This window comes from Bos indicus, chromosome 13 (assembly GCF_029378745.1).
Source record: "Bos indicus isolate NIAB-ARS_2022 breed Sahiwal x Tharparkar chromosome 13, NIAB-ARS_B.indTharparkar_mat_pri_1.0, whole genome shotgun sequence".
In the NCBI taxonomy this organism is placed as follows: Eukaryota; Metazoa; Chordata; class Mammalia; order Artiodactyla; family Bovidae; genus Bos; species Bos indicus.
In genome coordinates, this window is record NC_091772.1 from 18613282 (window position 1) to 18640844 (window position 27563).

General features: G+C 42.0%; 1 protein-coding gene across 17 annotated transcripts in view; it reads left to right on the forward strand.

Annotated features, from left to right (window-relative positions):
* The window catches only part of PARD3 (par-3 family cell polarity regulator), a 577827-nt gene that overhangs the window by 77598 nt on the left and 472666 nt on the right, over window positions 1–27563 (forward strand). For 16 of the 17 annotated variants that reach the window (XM_070802040.1, XM_070802041.1, XM_070802035.1 and 13 more), the window contains exon 2: window positions 13587–13688. In XM_070802040.1, coding sequence (XP_070658141.1) covers window positions 13587–13688 — 102 coding nt within the window. Of the gene's footprint in view, window positions 1–13586; window positions 13689–20697; window positions 26321–27563 lie in introns of those variants that run through there. The other variant, XM_070802042.1, reaches the window with a different exon arrangement.

Consider the following 27563-nt stretch of genomic DNA (forward strand, 5'->3'; position numbering starts at 1 on the left):
GCTTCTGTTTTGCTGTCTTCCCGCCCTGTCTGATAAGTTTATAGTGACACATTGTATTGTTGTTTGAGGTAGTCCATTTCATGCTTTAATTACTAGTTGTATAATTAGGTTTTGCCTGAGTTCCCAAACAGCTAATTTGTTTCTTTGCTTCCATGCAGGATTTTTATCGGAGACTTTAGGTATGATGCAGAATATATTGGGTCTGTGCCTGCTATATTTCCTGTTTTAGTGCTTCAATTGCACTGGTTAGCATTTTGTTTTGTTTCTTTGGGAACACTGTGTACCATATTTTCTTAGAAGTAATACATTGAAGGCACAGTTAACTAAATTTCAAATACCTCATAAAGGAAAACTTTACAAGGACAGCAAACTAACCGTGTATCTAAGGGATTAAGAAATGATACGGCGTTAACCTCTATAATCTGCTCACATACTTCATAAGGTATCTTGAAGCCCTTTCAAATTCCCCCATTTCAAATGACTTTGAAATTGACCAGATGAAGCCAGATAAGTTTGTGAGTCACACTAGGGATTTTTAAGGAAAAATTTTAAGTGCCAACACACTTGGAAACAGATGAGTTAGTAAAGGAATACAAATTGACCTTTGGTATGGAATCACCAGTAACACCAATGAGTTCTGGGGTGTGGGGCTGTGTTTACGCGACTTGGGACTAGGGACCATTTGCTGCTGTAGCCCTGTGTCTGTTCAGTGCCTGCCATTGAATAGATGCTCCGTGAGTGTGTGGATCAGGTCCTGAGGCTTGATTAGGGTGATATTGTGAAACATGCACATCTTCAAGACGTTGTCGTGAGTGCCGTGGAGAGACAGGGCGGGAGACAAAATGAGATCGGAGACTGATGCTGTGCTGAGGCAGATGTTAGCAGGAATTGACATTTGGGTGAGCTTTCCATGGAGTTTCCAGGAGGGTACCAACGAGCTACAGCAAGTCTGAGTGACAAGGAGATCCCGTGCATTCACTGGCCTGGGTCTCGGTGTTCGTGGTGACTGTGTGCTTTGTCTGTCTGTCACTCTCTTCTCTGCTGAAAATCATCCTAAAAGCTGATGCGTGTTCCTCGCCTGCAAATATGTCCATGGTAATGAGACTCTGAGGGGACTCTGGTCTCTGGCACATCTTTTGAAGATACCATCATAGCTCCCGCCCTGGACCCATGCTGGGAGTGTCCTGGGAGGAGGAGGGTGCTCCACCTCTGGCCTCAGCGGCCCCAGGAAACACTGGGGCAGGCCCCTCCAGCTCCCGAGTGCCTGCAGTTGGAGCTGCGTTCTGAGCACCAGCACCTGCTGTCCCTTACCTTGGGGCCACCCCTGCGATGTGGTGGTGCTGTAGCCTTCCTCGCCGGACCCTGCGCAGCGAGGGCTATGCCGCATTTGAGTGTAGGGGCCACAGAGTGCGGCTGGATGGCTGCGTGCCCAGGCTTCTAAAAAGGAGACCCCAGGTAGGTGCAAGTTATCTATCAAAACCCACCATTTCCTCAGTCTCCTCTATTAGTTCACGAGTCATTCTTCTGATTCAGTCCGGTTGGGTACTGCCAGATGTAAGGAATTAATTGTGGATTTTTAAGCAACTTGAGATAACATCTTTAAAGAAAAACTGGGAGGTGGTTTTTGGATTAAATCATAGGATGGGGGAGTGGAGAACTGCTTTGGGGTCAAATTTGGTTGGTTTGTTTTAGAATTCTGCACTATTAGAGTTTATCATGTTTCAGAGAGGCTTTCTTTCCGTCGGAGAAATTCCTTTTGGTCTGAGTCAGCCTCTCTTGTTGGCTGGTTGGAGAGTAAATAGGAGAGGGGACATTTTTCTTTTGTGAAGCTGTGTGAGAACCTTGAGGGATCTCTTAGGTTGGTTATTTCTTTATAAACAATAGAAAAACATTCAGCATCTTAGTTCACTTTAGAAGATCTCAGTTGTTGCCTGATCTGCACAGGTGCTGTGGGCTGCTGATGCCCCAGGGTGGGTCTCTGCCCTGAGGGGTCTGAGGCCTGGTTTTAATGGTTGTATGTGTGTGCTAAGTCGCTTCAGTTTGTGTCCGACTCTTTGCAACCTTATGGACTGTAGCCTGTCAGGTTCCTCTGTCCATAGGATTCTCCAGGCAAGAATACTGGAGTGGGTTGCCCTGTCCTCCTCCAGGGGATCTTCCCAACCCAGGGGTCTCTTATGTCTCTTGCATTGGCAGGCTGCGATTCATGGGGTCACATAGAGTTGGACATGACTGAGCGACTGAACTGAACTGAAGCAGGTGTGACCAGCATAAACTCAACTTCTGCCCGGTCTTCCAGGCTAGCGGTGCTGGGGACGCAGCTCTGCGCATTAGCGTGAAGGCGTTTCTGCAGGAAATTGGGTTCCTTTACATTGGAAGGGTAGAGTACCTGGAAGGCTTCTTCCCCCACAGCTCAGGCCATCTGGAGGCACTTTATCACTAGTTCCACCTGGGAAGCCCTTTAATGGTTATGGGTTTTTTGCTTTTTTTCCTGCAGCTTGGAATCCAGCACTTCCAGGTGCATGGCTGGAATGACATACTTCTTAAATCTGTATGTCTTTATAGGTAACACTGGGGGTAAAACATTACTTCCTTAAACTGAAGCTAGTCAAGTCTATATACATGTAGACTTGGGTTATATATTTTTCATTATTATTATTTTTTTCCATTCTAAGTGAAAAAGAAAAGGAAAGAAAGAAAAGAAAGGACTCTATCCTGATCAGATTTTCCCTTCCTCATGTGTCCTCCTGACAAATCCGTTTGGTCCTCGTGCAAGAAGCGGTGCGTCCAAAAGTGCACAGCAGTCACTGAGAAGCCAGAGTGACATCTGAGCTGAAAGGCCCTTTCCTCTTCCATGATCTCAGACAGGTTGGGTTTCCTGCTCCCCTGGCCTCACACCTGCTCATGGAGCCGGAAGCATTTACCACGAATGAATATCCTGAAAACCATTGCTGTGCATGAGCGGCCCCATGGCTGGCCCCTCGTGGAGTCAGGGGAGGGTTAGGGAGGCCCAGGGAGGCCCAGGGAGGCCCAGTGCAGGTGCCCACCTTCAGCTCTCTGGTGGTCCCCAGGCCTGGAAGGAGAGGCTTGGAGTTGGGGAGAACACTCCTGTAGGTCCATGTTGGTTTTTGGGTCTCAGCCTCATTTACTGTCTCACACCCTTTCCCGGTGCCTCTGGCCCATCAGGTGACAGACAGTACTGCACACCCTCTGCCCTGGGCATCCTTACCCTCCCTGGGACGTAATCGTGGAGAACGTGGCTGGCCCCGGTAAGCTGTTGTCTGGCTCTCCTTTTCCTAGGTTGTAAGCAGGTGTGTTGACTCATTGGAAAAGACTCTGATGCTTGGAGGGATTGGGGGCAGGAGGAAAAGGGATGATGGAGGATGAGATGGCTGGATGGCATCACTGACTCGATGGACATGGGTTTGAGTGAATTCCGGGAGATGGTGATGGACAGGGAGGCCTGGCGTACTGCGATTCATGGGGTCGCATAGAGTCAGACGTGACTGAGCGACTGAACTGAACTGAACTGAAGCAGGTGTGACCAGCGTAAACTCAACTTCTGCCCGGTCTTCCAGGCTAGCGGTGCTGGGGACGCAGCTCTGCGCATTAGCGTGAAGGCGTTTCTGCAGGAAATTGGGTTCCTTTACATTGGAAGGGTAGAGTACCTGGAAGGCTTCTTCCCCCACAGCTCAGGCCATCTGGAGTGTCAGCCAGGGTAGTCACACTGAGGTACTTGAGCGAGCTCTGAAGTCAGAGGATACAGGATGAAGGGAGCGTTGATCCCAACAAGGTACCCGTGTCCATGGGGTTTCTTTTGGTGGTTAGGGGAGCATAAACCTCTTTGTGGATTCTAGTTTTCTGAGAAAGTCTTGTTGAAATTTCTTTTTTGTCCAATTGGGTTATTTATTATACATATTTTATACATTATTTGTGCAACAGCGTGGTGTTTTGTTCATTGTTTTGTGCTAAAGAGAAGAAGATGATCCCTGCATTTGGGAACTTATCTAGAGATAAAAAATATCACCATGCATCTGCAAGGAAATAGGTGATTATGTGACACATCTGTGGTCTAGATGAACACCTTGGGGTTGGAGGGCATTTCACAGGGGAGGTGGTTACGATCTTGGTCGGGAGAGGTACGGACAGCCTGGGTCACTGGAATCGTGGGGTGAATGCTCTCAGCTGTGTGGAGGGGAAGGAACCAGTGTTTCCTGAGCACCTGCTCTGTCTCGGGCTTGGCTCTGGGTGCCTGGGGTAGGATCCACAGAGAGCCCGGAAAAGCAGGCTTGGAGAGTGTTGAGGGCTTGGCCGAGGATGTTGGGTTTTAGTGTTTAGGATATAGTGAGTCAGTGGAAGTGACTCATCACAGGGCAGGGACATGATGAAATAGGTGTTTTGTGAAGATGAATGTAGTCTCAGGATGTGGAGAGAATTAAGAGAGGAGCCTGGAAGTAGTGAGATGAGTTAGCAGGTGATTCCACTACTGAGAACAAGAGAGGAAGGAAGGGGAAAGGAAGGGATGTGTTCACTTGTTACTTAAGGTGATAAAATTATAAAATTATACATATATGTTTCTTATGGAAAATCAGAAGGGTGGCCAGTTGTGTTTAGCAGTTCTTTCCCGTTGCCTATGGCTGCTGACTCTACTTCAGACTAAAGATGAGATGCTACCTTTCATGGTGTTCTGTGCACAGCATTTAAATTGCTGTACAGTGTTTCATGGGTTATATGTCATCAATTTCTAATTGTTGGGTGTGTAGCTGGTTTCCTATTTTGTACTACTGTTTATTAAAACATCTGATTTTCTATATACGTCTTGACCTTGTAGACAAACATTTTAAATTCCTGGGTCATGTACTGATCACTTCCAGGAAATTTTCCATTTATCAATTTTGTCACGATATGACAGATTTTTCAATTGTCCCAGCTTTTTATTTAAATAAAATTTCTCTCCAGATGCAGGATCTACTCCAGTATCATACATTGCATCTAGATACTAGATAATGTGCATTTCAAAAAAAGAAGTCAGTGCAGTTGTGTTCTTAAGGTCTCATATTCTGGACTTGTCTGGTGTCATTTGACTTGATTTTCTGTCCCTGTATTTTCTGTGGGGAGGTGAGGTTTATGGCTTGATTAGGTTAAGTCAGAGGAGCATGGTACTGCCAGTAGGAATGAAGACAAAATGTTGATTTTAGGGGCAAGATAAGGGATAAAAGCTTCATAAATTAGAATTAAAATAGGACTTGATAAAAATATTGTTTAGTTATCAGTTATTCCCAAATGGACATCCTTTTATTCATTGCATTAAAATTTCCTGGCAAGCAATTAAAACAAGCTCCTTGGGGAACTCAGACAGCTCCCAAAGTCACGTGCAGTGAGAGGTTGATGTTTGAATGTCGGGAGAGCTTTGAGATGAAATGATTCTGAGAAAGAGTTTGTATCTGACACTGGCTGTGAATACATACATAACCATCTATGTGATCTGTATGTATGTATTCATGATGATGTTTTTTTAAGATGTAGTAACAAACATCTGTTTAAGAAATGTTCATGGGACTTCCCTGGCGGTCCAGTGGTTAGGACAGCGTGCTTCCACTGCAGGGGGCACGGGTTTGACACCTGGTCAGGGGACTAAGATCCTGCATGCCACATGGCGTGGGAAAGAAAAGAGGTGTTCATGGGGGCATTAGCCCATGAATTTATGAGCTAAAACATAATAACAATAGTACCTAGAAGAAATACAAAGCATTTCAGCCTTGAGAAGTTGTGATTCAGTAGAGCTGAAATTTGGAACTTCTGACTAGTAGTCAGGTGATGCTGATCTGGGATGGAATCCTACTTAGAGAACCACTGCTTCAACTAGGACAAGGTTCAGACTGTAATATAATACTTAGGTGAGTGGTTTTGCAACCTTGGTTTTTTTAAGCAATCGAAACTTTTCTATTAAATATTTTACAGACCTACTCACTATGTGAAACATTAAAAAATGATGCTATTGGGAAGAGATTGGGAGGACGGGCTGTAGGAAGACAATAAACTGTGAAGCTGCTGTTGGAAACCGCCCGTCTGGGTCTTAGAAAGGGCCAGGAACCATCGGCAGACCTGTGGCCGTCTTGGCTGACAGCGTTTATTAGTTGTGACTTCTTGGCAGGAGTTTATGCTCTCTGAGTCTTAAGTTTTCTCATCTGAAAATAGGGGTTATAAACCCTCCCATCACGTTAGATAGTGCACACGAATGTAATGCAAATCTCACTCGGGGTTACCACATTCTCATTCTTGCCTTGGCTCTGTCCCAAGCCAACTCTGTGATCTCTGTTAGGTGATTTCCATGGGGTGGAGCAGGAATTGGGGAGCATCCGTGACTCGGGTGATGTCTTTGCTGTTATGAAAGTAATGTCACAGGTACAGACGTTGATCATGGGCTGATTTCCCATATTACTGGGCTAATGTGCGACTGTAGAGTGATTACGTGCTGATTCTAATAAAGCAGAATGCCAGGCAGTTATTTCCTTGAGGTTGGAGTTCACCTTTGGTTTCAGGCTGCCTTTTTCTTTTTTTGATCGACATATTAAATGAAGCCATCCACCCTTCAAGGGAGGCAGCAGGTTTGTGGTTTGCTCTGCTGTGTTGTGGTGGTGAGGTGGTGTCATGAGTGCTGGGTGTGGTTTGGGGTGGAAAAAGGGGGGCAGCAGAGATCGATTAATTGATCTATAGATTTCTATTGAAAATATCTTTAAAAATCTCAGAAAATTCCAAAAGCATAACTTGAATTTGCCATCCACACAGATGACTACACAGTTCTTGCATTGTTTTAGGTATTATACATCATCTAAAGTATACAGGAGGAGGTGGTAGGTTATATACAAATACTACATCATTTTGTACCAGGGATTGAACATCTGTGGATTTTGATGTCCCCATAAGTCTTGGAACCCCATACTGAGGGGGAACTATATCATGTCTATCTTGAACTACCAATGTTCATTTAAAAAAAAAAAAAAAACTTTACAACATACTTAAAGTTTCTTGCTTTTGCTTTAAGTAGATTGGAAGGATACTTAGCAAGATAATCTAGCAAGAGGCATCAATCCTACTGACTTTATATTGCTGTTCTACTGACTTTAAAGAGAATATGCTATTTGTGATGTCATTACCAGTGACTTCATTTGTCTCTGCAACATAACTTTCCTTGGCTCATAGGATGGACACATGCTAACCTTGAAGCCTTGTGTCACCATGCCCATTATTTTAAGGATGTGTTCCAACAATGTCTTTTGGTTTCTGAACATTATAGATGTGCAGAGTCAAGTGGTTCTACCAGGATTCTTATGAAAAAGAGCGGCATCTCCTAGAGAGGTTGTCTTTTCCAACTTTGAGCCTGGTCTGTTCCACATTCTCCTCCATATTTCTGTGTGAACAGTTATGTTACTTCCTCTTTTTGTCTGTCTTTTGACTCAGTGTGGAAGATTTAACCCTGTTTCACTACCCTGTGTGTGCTTTGCCTCCCTCTCTTGCAACCACTTCTTGGATTTCTGTCTCTTTCTCTCTCTCTCTCTCTCACACACACACATACAAATGAGATTGATGTCACATTATTTTCTTTTAAAACTGCTCAGAGCTGAACCATGTAAGATATCTTTATTACTTATTCTTTGACAACTTGTGTGTTTTCTCTGGAATGAACAATTCTGCCCCCCACCCCTCTTTGGTTGGTCTTCTGTGAACTTGCAGCTAATTCCATCCCAGCTTGGCCAGCTGTTAAGTAGCGTCTCATTGCGTTGAGTTGCATGGGGTCCTCTCCCGGCCTCGTCTGACGACAGCTTCCACCATGACCTGCCCTTCCCACCCCTGGTAAGCACCCTGTGCGTTCTCTCATGGGTCTGTCCCCAGCTTCACGTGCCATGATGTCCTCATTCATGGTTAGGTCTCTGTCGGCACACATCTTCTAGGACTCACCTGAGACAGAGAGAGGGTAACTTTTTGGCGACACTTCATCTCTGAAAATGTTGTTTTCTCCCGGCGCTCATGCTTTTCTGATAGTTGGTCGGTGAGGTCTAGAATTCTATGTTGTAGAACATCTCTCTTACGAGTTTTGAAGTCCCTGTGCTGTTATACAGATTTGGGTGTTGCTCTTAAAAAGGTCCAACCCGTTCTGATTTCGGGTTGCTTTTGCCTTTGTTGTGGTGACTTGTATTTTACTTTGTGGAAGTTCCTTCCTTTCTTCATTCCTTCCTTCTATGCCTCCCTCTTCTGGGATCTGATTCTTCTAAAACCTCACCACCAACCTTTCCCAAATCTTCTCACTGAATGTAATCTTTTTCTCTTCAGAACTCACAAAGCATTTTTTAAACTTACTTATTTTTAAGTGGAGGAAAATTGCTTCACAGTATTGTGAAGCCTCTGCCGTACATCAACATGAGTCACCTGGAGGTATACATGTTTCCTTTCCTTCTTTAACCTTCACAAATCATTTATATGTCTCATTTTCTTATGACCCATGGTCTGTCTGTTTCTAACGGTTTGCTTTTTTTTTCTTAGCTGATAAATTTTAATTTCTCACAGTAGGTCATGATTGTCAGTGTGTATACTCAATTTTTTTTGGATCAATGTGAATTTTCTAGTCATACGTTTACAAATCTATTCTCCTTTGAAGATTTCACAGGATATAGACCATTACTATACACCGTGATTGAGGCAAGAGTAGGATACCGTTTCTATTTGCAGATGCTTTTCTTGAAGCTCACGTGGGCGTAAAACATGTAGCACTTGTGTGTCACCACTTGAAAAAGCTCATTACCTTGTTGTATGGTGTGGTGTCTTCAGAGTCCCTTGGACTACAAGGAGATCCAACCAGTCAATCCTAAAGGAAATCAGTCCTGAATATTCATTGGAAGGACTGATGCTGAAGCTGAAACTCCAGTACTTTGGCCACCTGATGCAAAGAACTGACTCATTTGAAAAGACCCTGATGCTGGGAAAGATTGAAGACAGGAGGAGAAGAGGACAACAGAGGATGAGATGGTTGGGTGGCATCAGCGACTCGATGGACATGAGTTTGAGTGGGCTCCAGGAGTTGGTGATGGACAGGGAGGCCTGATGTACTGTAGTCCATGGGGTCGCAAAGAGTTGGACAGGACTGAGCAACTGAACTGAACTGAACAGTGTGGTGATGCTCTTTGTGGAGTGGTGAGAGATTTCTTGAAGTTTGGGTAGGGATCATTCTTTCATTATGATTTTCCCTCCTCTGTTTCTCTTCCTGTGTCCTGGGATAGAGTGACATCAGCATTCTTTGCAGTTTGCACCTTATCAAATCTCTGTTTTCTTTCTAGCCAATCATAGAACTATCCCCTCCATCTTTTCCCCAGTCATCTTGGGCAAGAAGCAGTGATTCTGTGTGCTGGTTTGTCTCCTGGTTTCTTCTCTGGGCTCTGATCCATCTTGGGGAGTGTTGCCTGGTGGAGACATTTGCTTCTTGCTAGTCCTCTATCCCGGAGAAGGCAATGACACCCCACTCCAACACTCTTGCCTGGAAAATCCCATGGACGGAGAGGCCCGGTGGGCTGCGGTCCATGGGGTTGTGAAGAGTTGGACACGACTGAGCGACCTCCCTTTCACTTTTCACTTTCCTGCATTGGAGAAGGAAATGGCAATCCACTCCAGTGTTCTTGCCTGGAGAATCCCAGGGACAGGGGAGCCTGGTGGGCTGCCATCTATGGGGTCGCACAGAGTCAGACACGACTGAAGCGACTTAGCAGCAGGAGCAGCAGTGGTCCTCTATCTAGCCACTTGTTGTGAACCTTGTCTCTCATTTCTGGATTTTTTTCATAATGTAAACTTATTGTTACTGTTCAGATCTTTGGTTATTTTTATGCATATACTGTAAGTGAAACCTTTTAAAAAAATTGAGTATGTGTCACATTTGTTTTTTAATCTAATGACAAGTCTACTGATTGTAGAATTAATGTTTTTGGCATTTTTAAAAGTGGCTTATCACTGCTTTCTGTTCAGTTGTATGTATAAGTTGCTATAGCCAGGACAGCAATGATTTCTGCTATTAATTATTTCAAACTTCTTAGTGAAAACTACTGTGAAGTGGAATCAACGAGTATGTGCCAGCTTGTTTAGAAAACAAGTTTTTCTCCTGGGTACTTGACCATTCCTTGAAAATACAGCCAGTCCTCTGGGTATTTAGAGAGAATTGTGTGGACGAAGGCTGTCAGTTAACATCTCCTGAGAGAGAGCTCTTCCGAGGAGATGTGTTTCTCAGTGGCGAAAAGCATCCTGGTTTTATACTCTTGTGGGAGGAGGTAATTTTCATGTGTGCTGCTCAGATCTGACTTTTTTAGTGTCCTTTGCTCTGTTAGGATTACTGATGATTCCACTCTGTGTCTTCTCTCCAAGTGGTTGTTTCCATTCAGCACATGGTTCAGAGTGACATTTAGTAAGTACCAGCCTGATGAAAGCCTTGACACGTTGTCGTGGCTACTTGGCATAGCTGACCTCTGAATCAGGACTTCTCTGGAGGCAGGAATCAACAACTGAATCTCAGAAGTGGACACACCCTGATCAGACAGTTGAAGGATGATCAGCCAAGTCTGGAGAATATTTCAAGGAGGAGGGAGTGACCAGCAGTGTCAGATTCTGCTGACAGACCAAGGAAGATGGGTCTTGAGAACTCGCTAGCAGCACGGAGGCTGTTGGTGACCTCGATGGGCAGTCTTGGCACTTGTGGTGGGGCTAGAGGAGAAGAAGAATCGGAGGTGACGGACCTTTAAAAAATGTTGCTGTCAAGAGGATCAAAGTGTGGTAGCTCAAGGACAAAAGTAGGGTCCATAGAAGATTTCATACAATTATTTTCGCATCTGCAAAAATACAATATTAACAACTTTTGAAGACTCTGAGTTGACATCTGAGTGCTATTTTCCATGCTGTTATGGTTTTAAAAAATTAGTTTTATTGAAGTATAGTTGATTTACACTGTTGTGTTAATTTCTACTGTATGACTGATTTAGTCATACACATATATACATTCTTTTTTAAAAATACTTTTTTCCATTATGGTTTATCACAGGTACATTGAATATAGTTCAGTGTGCTATATAAGGGGACCTTGTTGTTTATCCATCCGATATATGCTAGTTTGCATCATACTGTTAACAGTTTTCAGGAACTTTAACAGTAAGGCTAGACATAGACTTTTAACCTTTCTTGGGATGTTCCAGTCAGGAGAAGCTCTTGGGGAAGAGGATGGCTGAGGAGTCTTGAGGGATGGAAGTGATCAGCCTGGGGGGTAAGTGGGGCTCCAAACATTGGGCACAGTGGGGAGGGGTGCATTTATACAGGACACAGTGCAGGCTGCGAGAGGCGAAGTGGTGTGAAGAAGGCGGGACTGTGGTAGGTTCTCCAGTATCAGTTTAAGAGATTGGGAAATCTTTAGGAGGGAATTTATTTCCAGGGAGTACCTCCAAATGTTATAGAAAAGCAGTAGATTATGATCTCATGTGCAAAGAGTGAGGAAGGTCAAGAAGCTTTAAGAACGTGTTTTATAAGCTACATTTTAGAGGTCAGTCTGCTTCTGTGTTGGAGTAGGAAATGGCAACCCACTCCAGTATTCTTGCCTGGGAAATTCCATGGACAGGGGAGCCTGGTGGGCTCCATGGGGTTGCAGACGATTAGACTCAACTGAGCATGCACCCATGCTGCTTTTGTGTGCATAAAAGTGTTTCAGAAATGAAAGCGGATATTCAAGCTGGTTAGGTCATCCTGCTTGGGGGAAGTGGAGGACAGGGTGGACCAGTGATAAATGGCTGGATTTGATGATGAAGGACCACCTTCTCTTTATTCAGCCCCCGGGTTATTCATTCTTCCCCATTTCTCTTGCAGAGTGAATGCCACTTGGGAAGGAAGAGTAGAAGTATAGTTTGTTTCAGGACTTTGTTCTTTAACAGCTCAACAAATCTAGAAATGAAAAATTCTGGAGCCTGGCTGGACTAACAGCAGCGGGTTTCCTAAGAACTCTCTAGGTGACGTGATTAATATAACCAGGGAATTAGCCGAATAAGGCCCATGTATGAAGGGGATGCCAAGAGAGGGGGGTGTGTGTGTGTGTGTGTGTGCGCGCGCGCACATGCGCTTGTGTGTTCTACAAGCTTACTGTCTGTGTTCTGGATGAACAGTTGATTTCAGTACTGAATCTCTCTTTTTAAATTTTTTGGCCGTGTGGCATCTTAGTTCCCCGGCTGAAAGTGCTGAGTCTTAACCTCTGCACCTCCAGGGAATTCCCTGAATTTCCTTTTAAAGAAGTCCAGATAAAAGAGGGTGCGTGCAGAGCAACTGTGGAGTGTTGGCATAGTGGTCATGTTTAATAACTTTGAGAACTGGAACCTGAACGGTTTTCTGTGCTGATTAAAAAGTGACAGGGATTGATAATACATGTTCCATTTTAATGATTGCCTTGGAGGGCTTTGGAGTCCCTGGCTTCACCCTTGGAAGGTCTGAGTCAGTAGATATGGGGTAGGGTCCACAGTCTGTGTTTTTATTAATAACTGTCATTAATCTTGTGCCTCCTCCACCCCAGCCTTTCCTCTCAGAAAGAGCTGTACCTGACATCACTGTTTAAGTTGGTAAAATAGAGTGTTAATGTGAATTGAACTTTTTATTAGTAATTCTGTGCTATGGATGATTCAGTAGCTAATGGCAAAGGTTATAGTTTAGTGTATTTTCATTTTTGAATATACAAATGAGAATGATTGTAGAAGTTGAAAAACAGCTATGTTTTTTCCTCATGTCGTTTTAGAACTTGGTTTGATGTTATATTCTGGGGTATATATTTTGTGTGTGTATGTGTGGGTGTGCATGAATATATGTGTACATGTATAAGTGTGCACACACACCCAGGTAGAAGTGTGTAACACTTAAAATGAAGTCCTTTGTCTTCTTTCTTCCCCAGCCCCACCCTTCAGGGATAAATATTAAACTGTTGGTGTGTATATCTGGGGACATTTTTCTATGCACACATACGAGCGTATGTAATTTTGTCTTTATAAAACAGACTCAAGCACACACGCTGTTCTGAGCTTGCTTTGTTCATTTGTGGTCTTAACATTCTTCTGCATCAGTATATTTTAGACCTGTTTGTAGTGATTACTTAGAGCCACCAAGGCAGACAGCCTCCTTTTCTTCAGATAGGCTGCAACAAGAGTTTTTCAGACACACAGTATGTGTTGCTTGCTTATTAGAATATCTCAATAGATTGGATTGGGGAGATTATTAAGTATTTCATATTGGGCCATGGGAAACTCAGCATACTTCAGAGGAATTACTATTTTGTGTGCCGTGAGTTGTGCTGGTTTCTGCAGCTCCTATCACAATAGTATATCAGTGTCTGAGCCAAAGGGGTGTACATGCATGAGTGACTCCATCATAAAAAAAAGCAAAATGGACTCAAACATAGGGAGCCACCTGAATTTTCAATCAAGTGCCGTATTGTTGATGAGGTCAATTCCTTTTCATGGCAGGAGTTTATCCCAGTTTAAATTGTTGCGTTCCCTTTTGGTGGTGCTAACTTGCCGTATACTCTCATACAGGATCCAAGCTACTGGATACAAGTGCATCGACTGGAACACGGAGATGGAGGAATTCTGGATCTCGATGACATCCTCTGTGATGTGGCAGATGACAAAGACAGAGTGAGTTCAAGTCCAGGGAAGCAGCTCTGGTGCATTTTGTGAAGACTGGGGAGGGTGTGGGTGGAGGGGAGCACTTTCCTTTCTGTTTCAGACACTATTTTAAAGAGCATTTGGGCCACTCATACTGGTTTGTTTGTTTTATCGTTAGTGTCATGAATCTTTGCTTTCCTGAACCCTGGGGACTCAATACTAGGTTTTGGAAATTTTAAAATTGCAGCCTTTTAAATGGAAACATGTTAAGACGTTTCCATGCCATTTCCCCCTTATTTTCACCAAACGTAACATCTTTCTTGACAACTCAGGCCTGTCATTATGATCATCGTTTCTGTTTTGATCCTAGTGGCTGGCATTCCCTGGCTACATTCCAGCGTCCTCCCAGTGGGCTTGGCTTCCAGGAAGCCACCCTTTCCTCTGTAGCTCCTCTTTGGGTACTGTCATACTGCAACACCATCTTCACTGTCAGCGCTGAAGCCATGGCCTGGATCCACCTCCTGTCTGTCCTCACTGAGGGAGGGGGCAGAGGAATGACTCAGGGTGTGCTAGGAGTGTGATGGGATGCTGGGCTCTGGCACAGGAATTCACAGATTCCACCCCTCTTAATCCTCCCCTGCCGCCTCCCGCTTTTTTTTTAGGCAGCTGGTTAATATGATTTTATTTCAGTATTTACTGAAGTTTTAAATATAATCACATAAAAACCAAACATTTCAAAAAGTGTGAAGTATTAGAAAGTCAATGAGTGCCATTGATCTTTCCATGCAAACAATCTCTTTTGCTGAGATAAGCAATACCAATTCTGCAGCTGGCAACATGTATAATATGATACTCTACCAGAGTTTAAAAATAGGCTTGATCAAGAGATTGCATGTGATACAACCAAAGTAGTGCAAATTCTTGGTTGGATGAGGTGCTGACTTGAGCAGGCTGTGGCCACGCCCCTCATGTCTGGCAGTGAGATGATGGGGAGGACTGGCCGCCGCATCCTCACCTGGTCATCACGGCCTGTGATAGCTCAGGGTGGGCTCCGCAGTGATGTTACGTCATGGGATCAAGGAAGGTGACTCTCCCAGCGATCACTCCTGTTCCTCCCAGGTGATCATTCCAGCCACCGGCCCCTTGCCTCCTGGGCTGTGGGCTGCTGCGTCTTCTTTACACCTGCATTCCCGACAGTTAGCATGGTACCTGGTTCAGAACCGCTTGATGTCTTATGTGTTTTCTTGAAGTCTTAAGGAAAAGGAAAATTTCCAGGTTCCAGATATTGTGTAACGTCAAGGATATTTGATTCACTAGCACCTGCCATAGTGGGGTTTGTACCCTGCAGCTCCTGTGGGCTGGGAGCACCTTGTGTTGAAAATACAGAACTTTCCTGCCCATATGTGATTTGCTGCTGTTTCTCCAGGTGTCCGTTCTTCTCATGAGGCTCCAGGAGCTAGAGGCTCTCAAATCCTTTTGCTGCAATCCACATGAAGAAGCCCCTCTCGAGACTCCAATTTATAATCATTTTATTGTGCAGCTCAGCTCCAGAGCCTAGACAACTACAGAGATTTATGAAGGATTTAAACAGGTGTCCTTTCCCAGTCATAATGCTGCAAAGAGATGAGCTAATGTTGTATTGATCTTTTAATATTTTTTCTTCTCCCTTCCTCTTCTTTCTTTTCTTTTCTTGGTTGTTTTTCTTCTGTAAGATAATATGGCTTCTTGTGCAGAAAGAGAAAAATACCGGCAAGGACATAGCTACCCATGAGCCCAATGCTGCCTGAACCTCATTACTGATGCTGTTTGAGTGGGCTTTGCTTTTCCTGACACTCTTTTCCTTCAGACACACACACACTTTTTCTCTTAAATAGGAGGGAATGAGTAGTAGCCTGCCTTTTTGGAGTTGCTTATAAACATATTTCCATGTCCACTGATGGTGGCTTTGCTGACAGAACTGCACAGTGTTCTGTTTTAGGGAGTTTTGTGCTGGTTCATTCTTCCTGGTTTGGATTCTTGGATTTCTGTGGAGGAGGCCCTGTGGTCCAGGGTGTGTCCCTGCCCCCAGCAGCAGTGATGAGCATGCCTGTTTCTTCACCTGTTTCCTTTCAATTGAAGCATAGTTAATTTACAATTTTGTGTTAGTTTCAGGTGTACAGCAGAGTGATTCAGTTACACTTGTGCATATATTCTTTTCCATTATCAGTTATTACAGGAAATTGCATACTGTTTCTTTTCTGTGTTGAGCACAGATGTAGGTTTCCCCCAAGTTGGTGCCTTTTCACTCTACATTTTGACTTTATGTCCAAGTAAAGAGAGGGAGTAAGAATTGGCTCTGAGATTGCCTCCGTGCTGTGTCTCGCCCTGGTGTGTTGTTGGAACCGCAGTTGCCATAGGAGCAGGATGGTATAGCACCTGGCAGGTTCACGAAGCACCCCCATCAGCATTCACACTCCAGACACAGTTCACATTCTGAGTCGGTATTGAGACGTAGGTGTTCGGCTATTGGGTTATTGAGACTTATTTTATGGCCCAGTATATGGTCTTTTTGGTGGGTGTTTGGAGAGAGAGGAAGAGAGAGGGAGAGATAAGGAGAGAAAGAGAAGGTGGGGGCAGGGGGAGAGAAAGAAAAAAGAGAGAGGGAGAAAGAGAATAAGGCCAACTGTGATCTAAAACAGTTGCATATTAAAATCATAGGGTACTTAATAAACTGTTTTAGATTTTATATTCTTATGTAAATTTGATGCTGAATCTGGATTTTCTGGAATCTTTTTTTATATATCCTTTATAGGTCAAAAAAAATATTTTTAACCGAGAAAGAAATACTTAAAATATAGTAAGAGAAATAAGTTTTCAGACAACTTTATATCATATAGATTAAATTTAGTTTTCAAAAAGAAAAATACCACTGACTAAAATAATTTTTAAATCATTGTTTTATTTGTTCCAAAATATTTAAATGTGTGTGTGTGTGCATGTGTGTTAGTCACTCAGTTGTGTCCAAATCTTTGTGACCCAATGGACTGTAGCCCACCAGTCTCCTCTGTCCATGGGATTCTCCAGACAAGAATACTGGAGCAGGTAGCTATTGCCTTCTGCAGGGGATCTTCCCAACCCAGGGATTGAACTCAGGTCTTGTGCATTGCAGGAAGATTCTCTACCATCTAAGCCATAAGAGAAGTCCAAATATGTGTATGTGTATAATTAATTTCAGTTTTTGAAGGATCATCTTCATGGACCCACTTTTAAGTTGTAACTAAAAAAATATAACTAATCCAGAATCTCAGCACCACATGAGTGTTGTTGGGTGATTGTTGTATTATTTTGTGTATTATTTTGAGTTCAAAGAAAAGTATTATTTGAAGTGATAAAGTTATTCAAAGTGAGGGATTGTGTGTAGTCAGCTGCATGGCTGTTTTCCATGGTTCTGAAATTTGATTCTGTATAATCACCTTGGAGTGTTTTCAACTTTTTTTGGCAGGTTCTCTGACTAAGAATCTTGCCACTTATTTTGCTTTTAGGTTAGAAAAGCAATCTTCTAAATAATATAATCCTTCTTTAAAAAAAAAAAACAGTCCTGCTTTTTGGAACTCCTCTGGGCTCCTGCCTTTTATACCCTCCACCCCTCAAGTGAGCCAACTCATTGGAAAGACCCTGATGCTGGGAAAGTTTGAGAGCAGGAGGAGAAGAGGGTGACAGAGGATGAGATGGCTGGATGACATCACTGAATCAATGCGCATGAGTTAGAGCGAACTCCGGGAGATAGCAAAGGACAGGGAAGCCTGGTGTGCTGTAGTCCATGGGGTTGCAAAGAGATGGACCCAACTCAGTGACTGAGCAACAACTCCTCAAGTGCCCCAGGTGCTGTTTTTGCTCCCAAACTGTGAAGACAAGACTTCATTGGCTTGTCCTCCTGGCAGTCTCCGTAAAAGGGCAAACTCAGAGATACAGATTTTATACCTGGTCATTGAATTTGTAAAATTATGAAAAAATATTTTGAACAGGGAAATTAGGATTAACAGGAAATAATTCAAATGATCACATAAGAAAATGGAAGTATCTATTTAGCTGTAATTTTGGTCACTATCCTTTAGTTATTAAAGTTCAATGCATAGCACCGAGAAGTTTTCATTCAGTGCCTATACGATTCCAATACCAGGGCTTATCCAGATGTATTCAAAATGGTGTGAGTGTGGGTTGTCTTGGGTTCCTGGAGTAGGTTTGATTTCCAAAGACACAGAATATTCTAGAGTTAGGTTGAGCATGAGGATGTGCTGTGTGTGTTCCTCTCTTCTGGACATTGGTTCTTCCAGACAGGGTACAGAGTCAGCCTGCACGTGCTGTTATGCCGGTCTGTTTACTCTCAGAATCTGATTCTCAGTCTTCTCATTGACATCCTCCCAGATTGTGAAAAACCAAAGTGGCTTTCACGCATTCTCTAGCACGGTTGACAGCAGCGGTAACTCGAGCCTTCCTGAACGGTACACTATGTTTTGTCTGAATTTCTTCCTGATTTGCTCTCCATTATTTATTATTTACTATCTCTGAGCTTCTCCTAGTTCTCTGTCCCTCCTGTCATTCCCTCTGTAAACTCTAGTAAACTGGGTACATAGATGTCTGGGTAGGAATACTGGCATTTACTTCTCCCTGCAAGCTGGCACCTTACACTGACTGAAGGGTGGAAATGGACGTTTCAGGCAGACGTGATCAGCACTTAGAGTTGGGGAAGGATGCTTTGTGGGGGAGCAGTCAGCAGGAAGAGAGTCTTTCTCACTCACAGTATTGTCTTCTCCTAAGTCTTCGGTGTTGAAGGTGATTCAAGATGCGGTATGAAGCATTTCCTCTGTCACACTGGGATGTAGTTTTGTTTTGACCAAGGATGATGTCATGTGGTTCTATCTTGGTGATGACCTTGGGAAATATCTTTCATTTATCCATGTCTAGCTCTTTGTAGGAACGTTGGATGGGATAGCAATTTCAACTCTTTGCAGAGTTTGTTTGTTTAGAATGGGGTCCGGGTTGTCGAAGGGCTGGTTGCTGTGGAGCCAGCTGTCTGCTGCTTGTTGGAAAGAAGCCAGGATTCTCTGGGGGACAGTCTGGCTGGCCAGTGTCCTAACGTAGAAGAATATTGAGAAAAAGAAACTTTTAAAATGTATTGGCATTGTGGACAAGCAACCATTTCCACTTGTCAGTGGAAGCTAGCACCGAGACATTTGTGGAATAGACAAGTTAAAACTGCAGTTTTGAACCAAAGCCAAGTGCCCCTCCTGCTGTTGAAGAAAGCTTAAGTGGAGAAGTTTTCAAACCAGGGTGCTGAATAATAATAGTAATAATATAATAGTAATAATGAAAAGACAACACATGTAATAATCTCCCTTGAAGGATAAGACTTTTGATATATATTTTTAAAAATTATTCTTAGTTAATTTAACCTATTTATTGACTGAGCACCTGTTGTGTGTCAGACATTGTGCTTAGTGCCATGGTACATTGTTGAACACACAAGTAGATGTAGTTTCTGCTTTCTTGGGGCTTAGGGTCTATTATGAGAGTCAGACTTACTGATAGATAATGATTTTGAAGAAAAGGAACGGTCCTGTGAAATACGTGATTAAAGTCCCCTGACCATGCTCAGGGGGAAACAATACTTAAAAAAAATGTGAGTGAGCTGGAATTTGAAGGATAGCCAGGTGAGAACAAGGAAGTGTTAGGTGTTCAGATTTACATTTGAGAAATATCCCCAGTTGAATGTGTCAAGAATGAATGGGCGAATTTCCCTGATAGTCCACTGGTTAAAATTTTGCGCTTACAAAGCAGTGAGTTATAGGTTCCATCCCTGGGTGGGGAGCTAAGATCCTAGAAACTGGGTGGTTTGGCAAAAAGGTAAAAAAGGAATGAATGAACAGGAGTCATAGTGGAAAGGAATGAATGAACAGGAGGCATAGTGGTCCCAGGGGCCAGTTGGTGGGCTTTGTGGGGGATGGGAGATGGATGGAGGCTGGATCTGGTGGTGAAGTGGGAAGTAGGTACATAGGCAGATCTGAGGTAGCTTAATAGGTAAATTTAATGGTGGGATTATTCCCCAAGGTCAGGAGTGTTGGAGGGGACCCAGGTGGGGGATCAGGATTTAGTCCTGACGTTAGCTGGTTGAGGTGCCCTGGAGGATCAGTTTGTCAGGTGAATATTTGGAACCAAAGCACAGATAAATGTGTGAATCTGATATAAAACTGTTAAAAAATCAGAGTAAAACAGCATTGAAAATATAGTCTAATTTTAATGAAAATAATTATACATCTTTGGAAAGGTTTTAAGGGACCAATTGAAATAGTTATCTCTGAGGGTGGAATAGGTGAATAACTGGAGATTTTGTTACTTTCTTTTTTTCACTTTCTCTGTAGTTCTCCTTCTGCCTAATTCCAATATGAAGAGAGCATTAGTCAGTTCTAAATTTAGGTTATAATAGGAACATCCTTTTTTTTTTTCTTAAAAAAAAACAAAAAAAAACCCCAAAAACAAAACTTGTGTGTGAATTGGCATAGCGATGATTTAAAGACTTTGCTAACTTGAAATTGAAATAATTTGTATAAATAGACTTCATTTAACTAGATGACTTGATTAATTTCCTCCTAAATGGATTTATTTGAGTTAGGTTCTAAATAAGAAAATATTTAAATTAAATGCCAACAGAGCACCAAATGTCTAATTAATTAATTCGAAGGGATTATTTCCTAACATTTAATTATTTCGTGAGTACTGGTTCACCCACTGCTCATTAGTTTGTGTGTGGGTGGGTCGGGGAGCACAGGGCCAGGTGTATCCGAGGTGGTGGTGGGTGAGGGGAGTTAGCTGAGGGGGACGGAAGCAGTAGGACCTTTGCTGGTGGGGGCTGCCTGTGGAATCATGGCTGGGCAGCCTTCCTGGGGGAGGCTTTGAGGACTTAGCTTGGCTGGGGCCACTGGTGAGTCAGGGGGAGTGGGGGTAAGTTATCATTGTTAACGGTAGGCTGGGGCTGGCTTCCCTGGTCTGCTGCGTGTTGCTTTTCTATTGCTTCATCAGCAAGGGGCATCTTGGGGGTGGCTGCTGGGGGGTGGCTAAGAGGCTACAGTGCTCCTGTCTGAATCCTGGCCTGACTTCTTAATGACCTGTGGTAAATCTTGACTTCTTTATGACCTTTGGCAAAGTATTTAATCTCTGTAATCTCAGTTTTCCCATCTCTAAATGGTGAATAGTAATTGTATTACCTTGTAAGTTTGTATTAAGTTTAAACCTGAGAATTTGTGTTAAGGTTTCAGCATTGTGCTTGGCAAAAATAAGACCACAGGAAACGGTAATTTGATCATCCTTGATCACTGTTGCTGCTACCATCTTTGGATTAGGGTAACTATTCATTCTTAAATACCACCTTCTAATGATTCAAAAACAAACATATAAGCTGGGCTATCTTAGGTATTTGTTTTATAAAAATAATTTCTATAGATATTCATTTTTATTTACTTACTTTAGTATTTCTATCAATTTGAAGAGAACTTGGTACGAAATAGATGCTCAGGGATAGCTGAGGGGGGAAATAGGTTATTTTCTTACAAACAAACCAAAAGTTTTGACATCAAAAGCAAAGGCAACAAAAAGCAAAATAAATGAGTAGGAATATATCAAATTAAAAAGTTTCTGCTCAGCAAAGGAAACTACCAATATTAGGAAAATGCAACCTACAGAATGGGAAAAAATATTTGGAAACCATTTATCTAATAACTCAAATAACTAAAAAAAGAACACCAAAAACAAAACCCAACTGGGTCAAGTAATGGACTGAGGAAATGAATAGATATTTTCCCAAAGAAGACATGCAGAATTACCATCAGGTATCGAACATGTACTCAACATGACTGATCATTAGGGAAACACAACTCAAAACCACAGCATCAGCTCATGCCTGTCAGAGTGGCTGGTATCAGAAAACAGGAGACAGCAGGTTTTGGTGGGAATGTGGGGTAAAGGGAGACCGAGGCCTTGTTTACTGTTGGTGGGAATGTAAACCGGTGTAGCTGCAGGGAAAAACTGCATGTAAAACTCTCAAAAAATCAAAACTAAAATTACCAAAGTATCCAGCAATCCTTCCTCTGGGTGTTTGTGTAAATCAAATGAAAACACTGTCTTGAAATGATATCCGCCCTCCCATGTTCATTGTACTATATTATTCACAGTTGCCAAGATATAGAAACAACCCCAGTGTCATCCATGGATGAATGGACAAAAGAGCGTTTACACGCACACAAACACTCACAGGAGTACTATTCAGCCGTAAGGAAGAAGAAAATCCCATCGTCTGTGACAACATGGGTGGACCGTAGGGAATTTGTGCTAAGTGAAGTAAGTCAGAGAAAGACAAATATGTATTGTACGATCTCATTTGTATATGGAAACCAAAAAAAGCCAAACCTGCAGAAGCAGAGATTAAAAGAATGGTGGTTACTAGGGGCTGGAAAGTGGGAGAAAAAAAAAGGGGTGATGTTGATTAAAGGGTACACAGTTAAGATGAATAAGAACAACATAATGATTAGAGCTAGTAATATTGTATTACATGCCTGAATGTTGCTACTGACAGTAGATTTTAAATGTTCTCACCCAAGAAAGGTATGGTAATTATGTGCTGTGATACAAATGTTACTAATACTCCAGTGGTAATTGTTTTGCAGTATAATCAGTGCATCAAATCAACACTTTGTACACCTTAAACTTACATAATGTCATATGTCAGTTACATCTCAAGCTGGGGAAGGACAGGAAGGAAGGCCTTGTTTATGGTTTTAAGATATTACTTGGCCAACACTGACAGTTCTCCAGAAAAAACAGCACATCTCAAAACAAGTACTCCTGAATAAATGCTGTGAAAAGGTATTTTATAACAACTTTCATCTTTTAAAATGTTTTGTGTAGGTTTTCCTTTCTCTCATATCTCAAGTGCAATGTATAAAATTCAACTTTTCACATGTACAATAAACTGTTATCATCACAAAAAGGAAAAAAAGGAGGAAGGTTGGTGACTGTTGGCTTCTTCCTCATTGATATTTTCTGAATGATTTTGGAGAAGTAATTATAAATGATAAACATGATCATCCTATTCATTCATGCAACTATTAATAAAGGATAGAAATCATGTAGAAAGTAGCATTTTTTTCCCTTCCTGGATTGTGTAGTAAAAAAGGAGGAAAATAGGAAAAGTGTGGATCATTTGACCCTCTTATAATTCCAAAATAAGTCAACTAATAAAACTGAACCCTCATATGCTACATATCATAGCAGGATAGAGATGTAACTTTGTATCAGCCCTGGGAGTTGGGTATGGTAGTGTCCTTGGTTTGAGCAGTGGGAAAACCAAATATACTTTCTAAACCTGCAGATCTCTTTCACTTCCTTGGGATCCTGCCTGGCCTCAGATAACAAACATTTTAATTGCTGGTTGGGGTTGGAGAAAGAGGCTAGTTTAGCTAGTAAAAATATTGATTTTAACTACTATATTTAATTTTGTCAGACTACTTGTATGTAATCTTATATGAGTATTCAAATGCCAAAAGTTTTGTCATGTGTAATTGTATCACAATGATTATCAAAATGATTGATTATTATCACAATTATTGATGCCCCATGTTCTTATGTAAGACTAAGATTACAGCATCTGTTTGAACAAAGGTTAAGCAGATCTTACAGATTCACTCATTTCTTCATTCATTTCATCCTTCTGATGCCCATTCAACAAATGCTTTTCAGTCTCTAATATACTGGAGAAACAGATGGAGGTACTGAGGGCATATTTGTGGTATGATGTCCTCTTATCTCACAAAGCTCTCCTTGCAGTGAGAAAAAGAGACCCTGAAGACAGTGAGTCTTGGCTGTAGTGGAGCATGGGTGGGAAGGACAGCTCTCAGGACACAGGTGTGCTGATTTCAGTGAATGAGAAGGAGCAGATCTGGGAATAGCCAGAGGCAGAGGGAGCAGCAACCTGAAATGGAAAAAAGGATGTGGGATCTGAAGGGGATGAGTGTGGCTGGGTTGCAGTGAGCGGCTGGGAGAGGGTTGGAGAGGAAGGCGGGTATTGAGGACTACATTAAGCTACTAAATTCAATAGAAAGCCATTAAACTGTGAAACTGAGAGGTGACACAGAGAGATAATTTTAGAAGGTGGATTTGGGAAGAATGCATTCTAGGTGTGAGGAGTGAGGGCAAAGAAGATATATTGAGAATGATTTAAGAGTCTTAACTGGAGCAAGATGGGTATACAGAGGTTCCATTTCATATACATGGAAGATGTCACAAGTGGAATAAGGATTCAGGGTTGGGGACAGTCAAGTCTTCTTCCTGTTGAGACACTGAACTGATTTTGCAATGCCTGTGAGACATCCAAACAGACATTGACATTGACCTACTTGACATCAGTAGGTCATTGGACATATAATTCTGAAGCTCAAGGGGAAGATCGTAGTTGGAGATATGAATTTGGAAATAGCTACTACATAGAATAGATGGTATCTAAAGGCGTGTGACAAATAGTATTTCCATGTGGCAAAGTTTGCAGTCATTCTGGTCACCTTTATTGGTTCCTCCAAGATTGCACACTCTCATCTCATTGCTTGCCTTCACTGTGATGGAAAATACTAGTAACATTTTAATTAGAAATTAGTATTAAAATGTGGAAAAGAAACTCCTTAAATTCTTCTGAGTCAAAACGTTTGAATTAGAATAACTTTAGGTTTAGATATTGAGGAAAACAACTGAGTGTAAAAGGCTATAAAGAGACAGCTCAGGGAGATGACGCCTCAGACACAAGACTGGTAGTATTATTTCTAAGACATGCACAGAAATGTGTGAATGCTGTAACCATTTGATCTTAGATGGTCTGGACATGATTGTCTCCTAGGAAAGAGCTTATTTAATACAATAAAAGCATGTAGTTAAAATCAGAAGCTCACTTGGAATAGCGGGATCCTATAATCTGTATCCTGTATTTCAGAATTTTGATAGTCCCTCCATTGAAATGCCCAATAGATTGCTTAATTTCTTATAAAATATGAAGCAACACTTCTTTTTAAGGGGATAGTCCAATGCTGACTGCTCTCAGGCATTTTGTTATTAGCAGCAGTGTGTAGTGTTGGCAGAGATTTCTCAGTTCTAGGAACTTGAGACTGAAACCTAGCTGTGCTTACATTTTCTTTTTTTAATAACAGCATCATTTTCTTTAATTTAGCTCAGATGTGTTTTTTGAGCACCCCTTCCATTCCAGGCAGAACTTGAGATATAGAAGGGAATAGACAAATGCTTACTTTTCACCATCCATTGTAAAACAAGAAGATGAAAGGTTCTAATCCTGTGTGCCATTTCTGACTTTCCCTCTTACAGAGCGGCAGCCTTAAGTAAAGATAATTCTACCTTCATTTGACATAGCAGATGATTGCTTTGTTTAGTATTGTCCCCATTAAAGTTCTTGTACTTGTATGATTTATCAGCTATATATTCTGGTATAATCTAATGTTTGGTTATGTAGTTTTTACAGTTATGTAGTTTCTTTAATGATTGGTATATGTGTGTTTTTAAAAACAATAATGTTACACCACTTGTTACAAAAATGAACTCTTAGGATTATGAGCTAAGTTTAAAAATATTGCCTTGACTGCACTTCCTTTCAGTCCTTGGGTTAGGCTGTGTGTGTCCCACAGCACTGAGTTTTGTGGGAGACTCTAGTATTAACCATGCCAGGAACATTCATTGTGTTGTGAATATTTGTGATTGAGTCCTCTGAGTTTTCATCGTTCATTTTCCTGACCCCTCCTCCCACTCAAGCTTCATTCAGCTGGACTTGAGACAAGCTGAAGGTATGATGCTGCCTTTGGAAAGGATGTAAAACACCCTCCTCTCCTTTCTGGGACAGAGGACAGGTATTCCAGACTCCTGTTCATTTCTCCTGTGACTCTTTTGTCCTATACTTTTCTGGGTAAAAGTATTTGAGCATTGGATCGCTTCAGTTCTCATTCATTGGAAGAAGAGAATGTTTGAGGAGTTTAGAAAACAGTGTTTGCTAATTAAGAGGGCTCTGCCTTTGAAGTAGGGGTTGGGGCTCCGTCCTGTCCTGGCACCAGCTGTCTGTTTTGGCAAGGAATGAGTTAAAGAGACTTCTCTGAACCTGCTGTGTTTACTCACACCTTGCTGACTCCTAGGTGTGTTGTTACACCCTGTGTCACTCCTGACAAGTACTTCTGGACTGTTTAACTGGTGGAGGGTGTTTTCGTCTGGTGCAGAGGAAGCCGTGTGCTTGGTCTCCCTGCCCTATGCAAAGCTCTCGTCTTCCTGGGGGCTTATGGAAAGGGTTCTTTCCTGTGTTTCCCACCTGTCTCTCATTTGTTGCCCTTTCTAGAGGACTGAGCGAAACACAGGGCTTATATCTGGGTTTGGGGGATCATTTTTGTTTTTTCCTGTAGTTAGTTTTGGAACCTGAGTCACTGTGGATTTTTGCCTTCTGATGGACTGAGATGGCAGACAGATTGACAAGGAAACCTGCAAAGAGATATTACTCCTTTTCTGGAACCTCTCGGAAAGATTCAGTGAAGGCCCTGAGATTTTCAAGGTCATTGAACCTTAAAAGAGCCACTTCAGAAATCAGCAAAAGGCAGGTTGGTACAGAAATTTCTGATCTCTTCAAGTTTCCTTTGGAGTCGAAAGTAGTTGAAACTTTTGAGAAAAGCTTTGAAAATTTGATTTGAAAATTTAATTTGAAAATTCTTTCAAGGTTTCAAAAACATTGCTATTTTCTGCGCCATCCATCAGTTAATGGATGTGTATTATTTGTGTGTGTTCATTTATTACATGGGTTTAAATTATTCACTGTTACAACACAAAGTTGTCATGGTATCAGAAGATTCTGATTCCTAATATGAATTCTTCTCCTAAAAGTTTGTTTCAATGAAGACTCTCATAGTACCAAAACATCTCACTGAAAGGATTAGTTGACTTTTGTGCATAAACAAAATATTACACTGAATGCAAATTAGTGTTTATATACTTTCATAGGAATATTGTTCTATAGGACTATATGGAATTAAACTTAAATTAAAAGAATATTTTTTATATTAAAAAAATAATTGGAGGCTACTCCTTGGGAATATAAAAAATGATAGGAAGCGATTCTGGCTGTGTGCTTTCTTGTTTAGTTTTACTATCTATGTGTTATACTGTAACTTAACAGCTGTTAAAAGAATACATGTGTGCTGTGTGCTGTGCTGTGCTTAGTCGCTCAGTCATGTCCACCTCTTTGTGACCCCATGAACTGTAGTCAGCCAAGCTCCTCTGTCCATGGGGATTCTCCAGGCAAGAATACCGGAGTGGGTTGCCATGACCTCCTATAGGGGATCTTCCCAATCCAGGGATCAAACCCAGGTCTCTTGCATTGTAGGCGGATTCCAGGGAAGCCCAAAATAGTACATAGAATAGTACATAGAATTTTTAAAATAGTATTGTCTATTAGGATTGAAAAGATTCCTCCTCTTAATGTTAATATTTTTGGAGCTCCCTTTCAGTTACCAAAGAACAGTAATAATTGAATAAAAAGTCAACTAACATCTCACATAGAATGTGATTTTCTTTTTACTTCATCATTTATTTTTGGACAAGGGCCCTGGGTTATGTGTGCCCTCCAGTGGTCTTTTGTAGAATGGTTATTTTTGAGCTCCATTAAGAAGCAGTGGTAATATCCACACCACTACTAGGGGAAGAATTGTGCTTCTAACATTACAGAGAAGTTCTTCAGAACAACTTCCTTCATACAGTTCAGACCCAGCTCAAATATGTGATATTTATTTGGATGCTTTCTGAAGGATGTGTGTTTCGGAACATCTCTCAGTGGTTTGTAGGACCGGA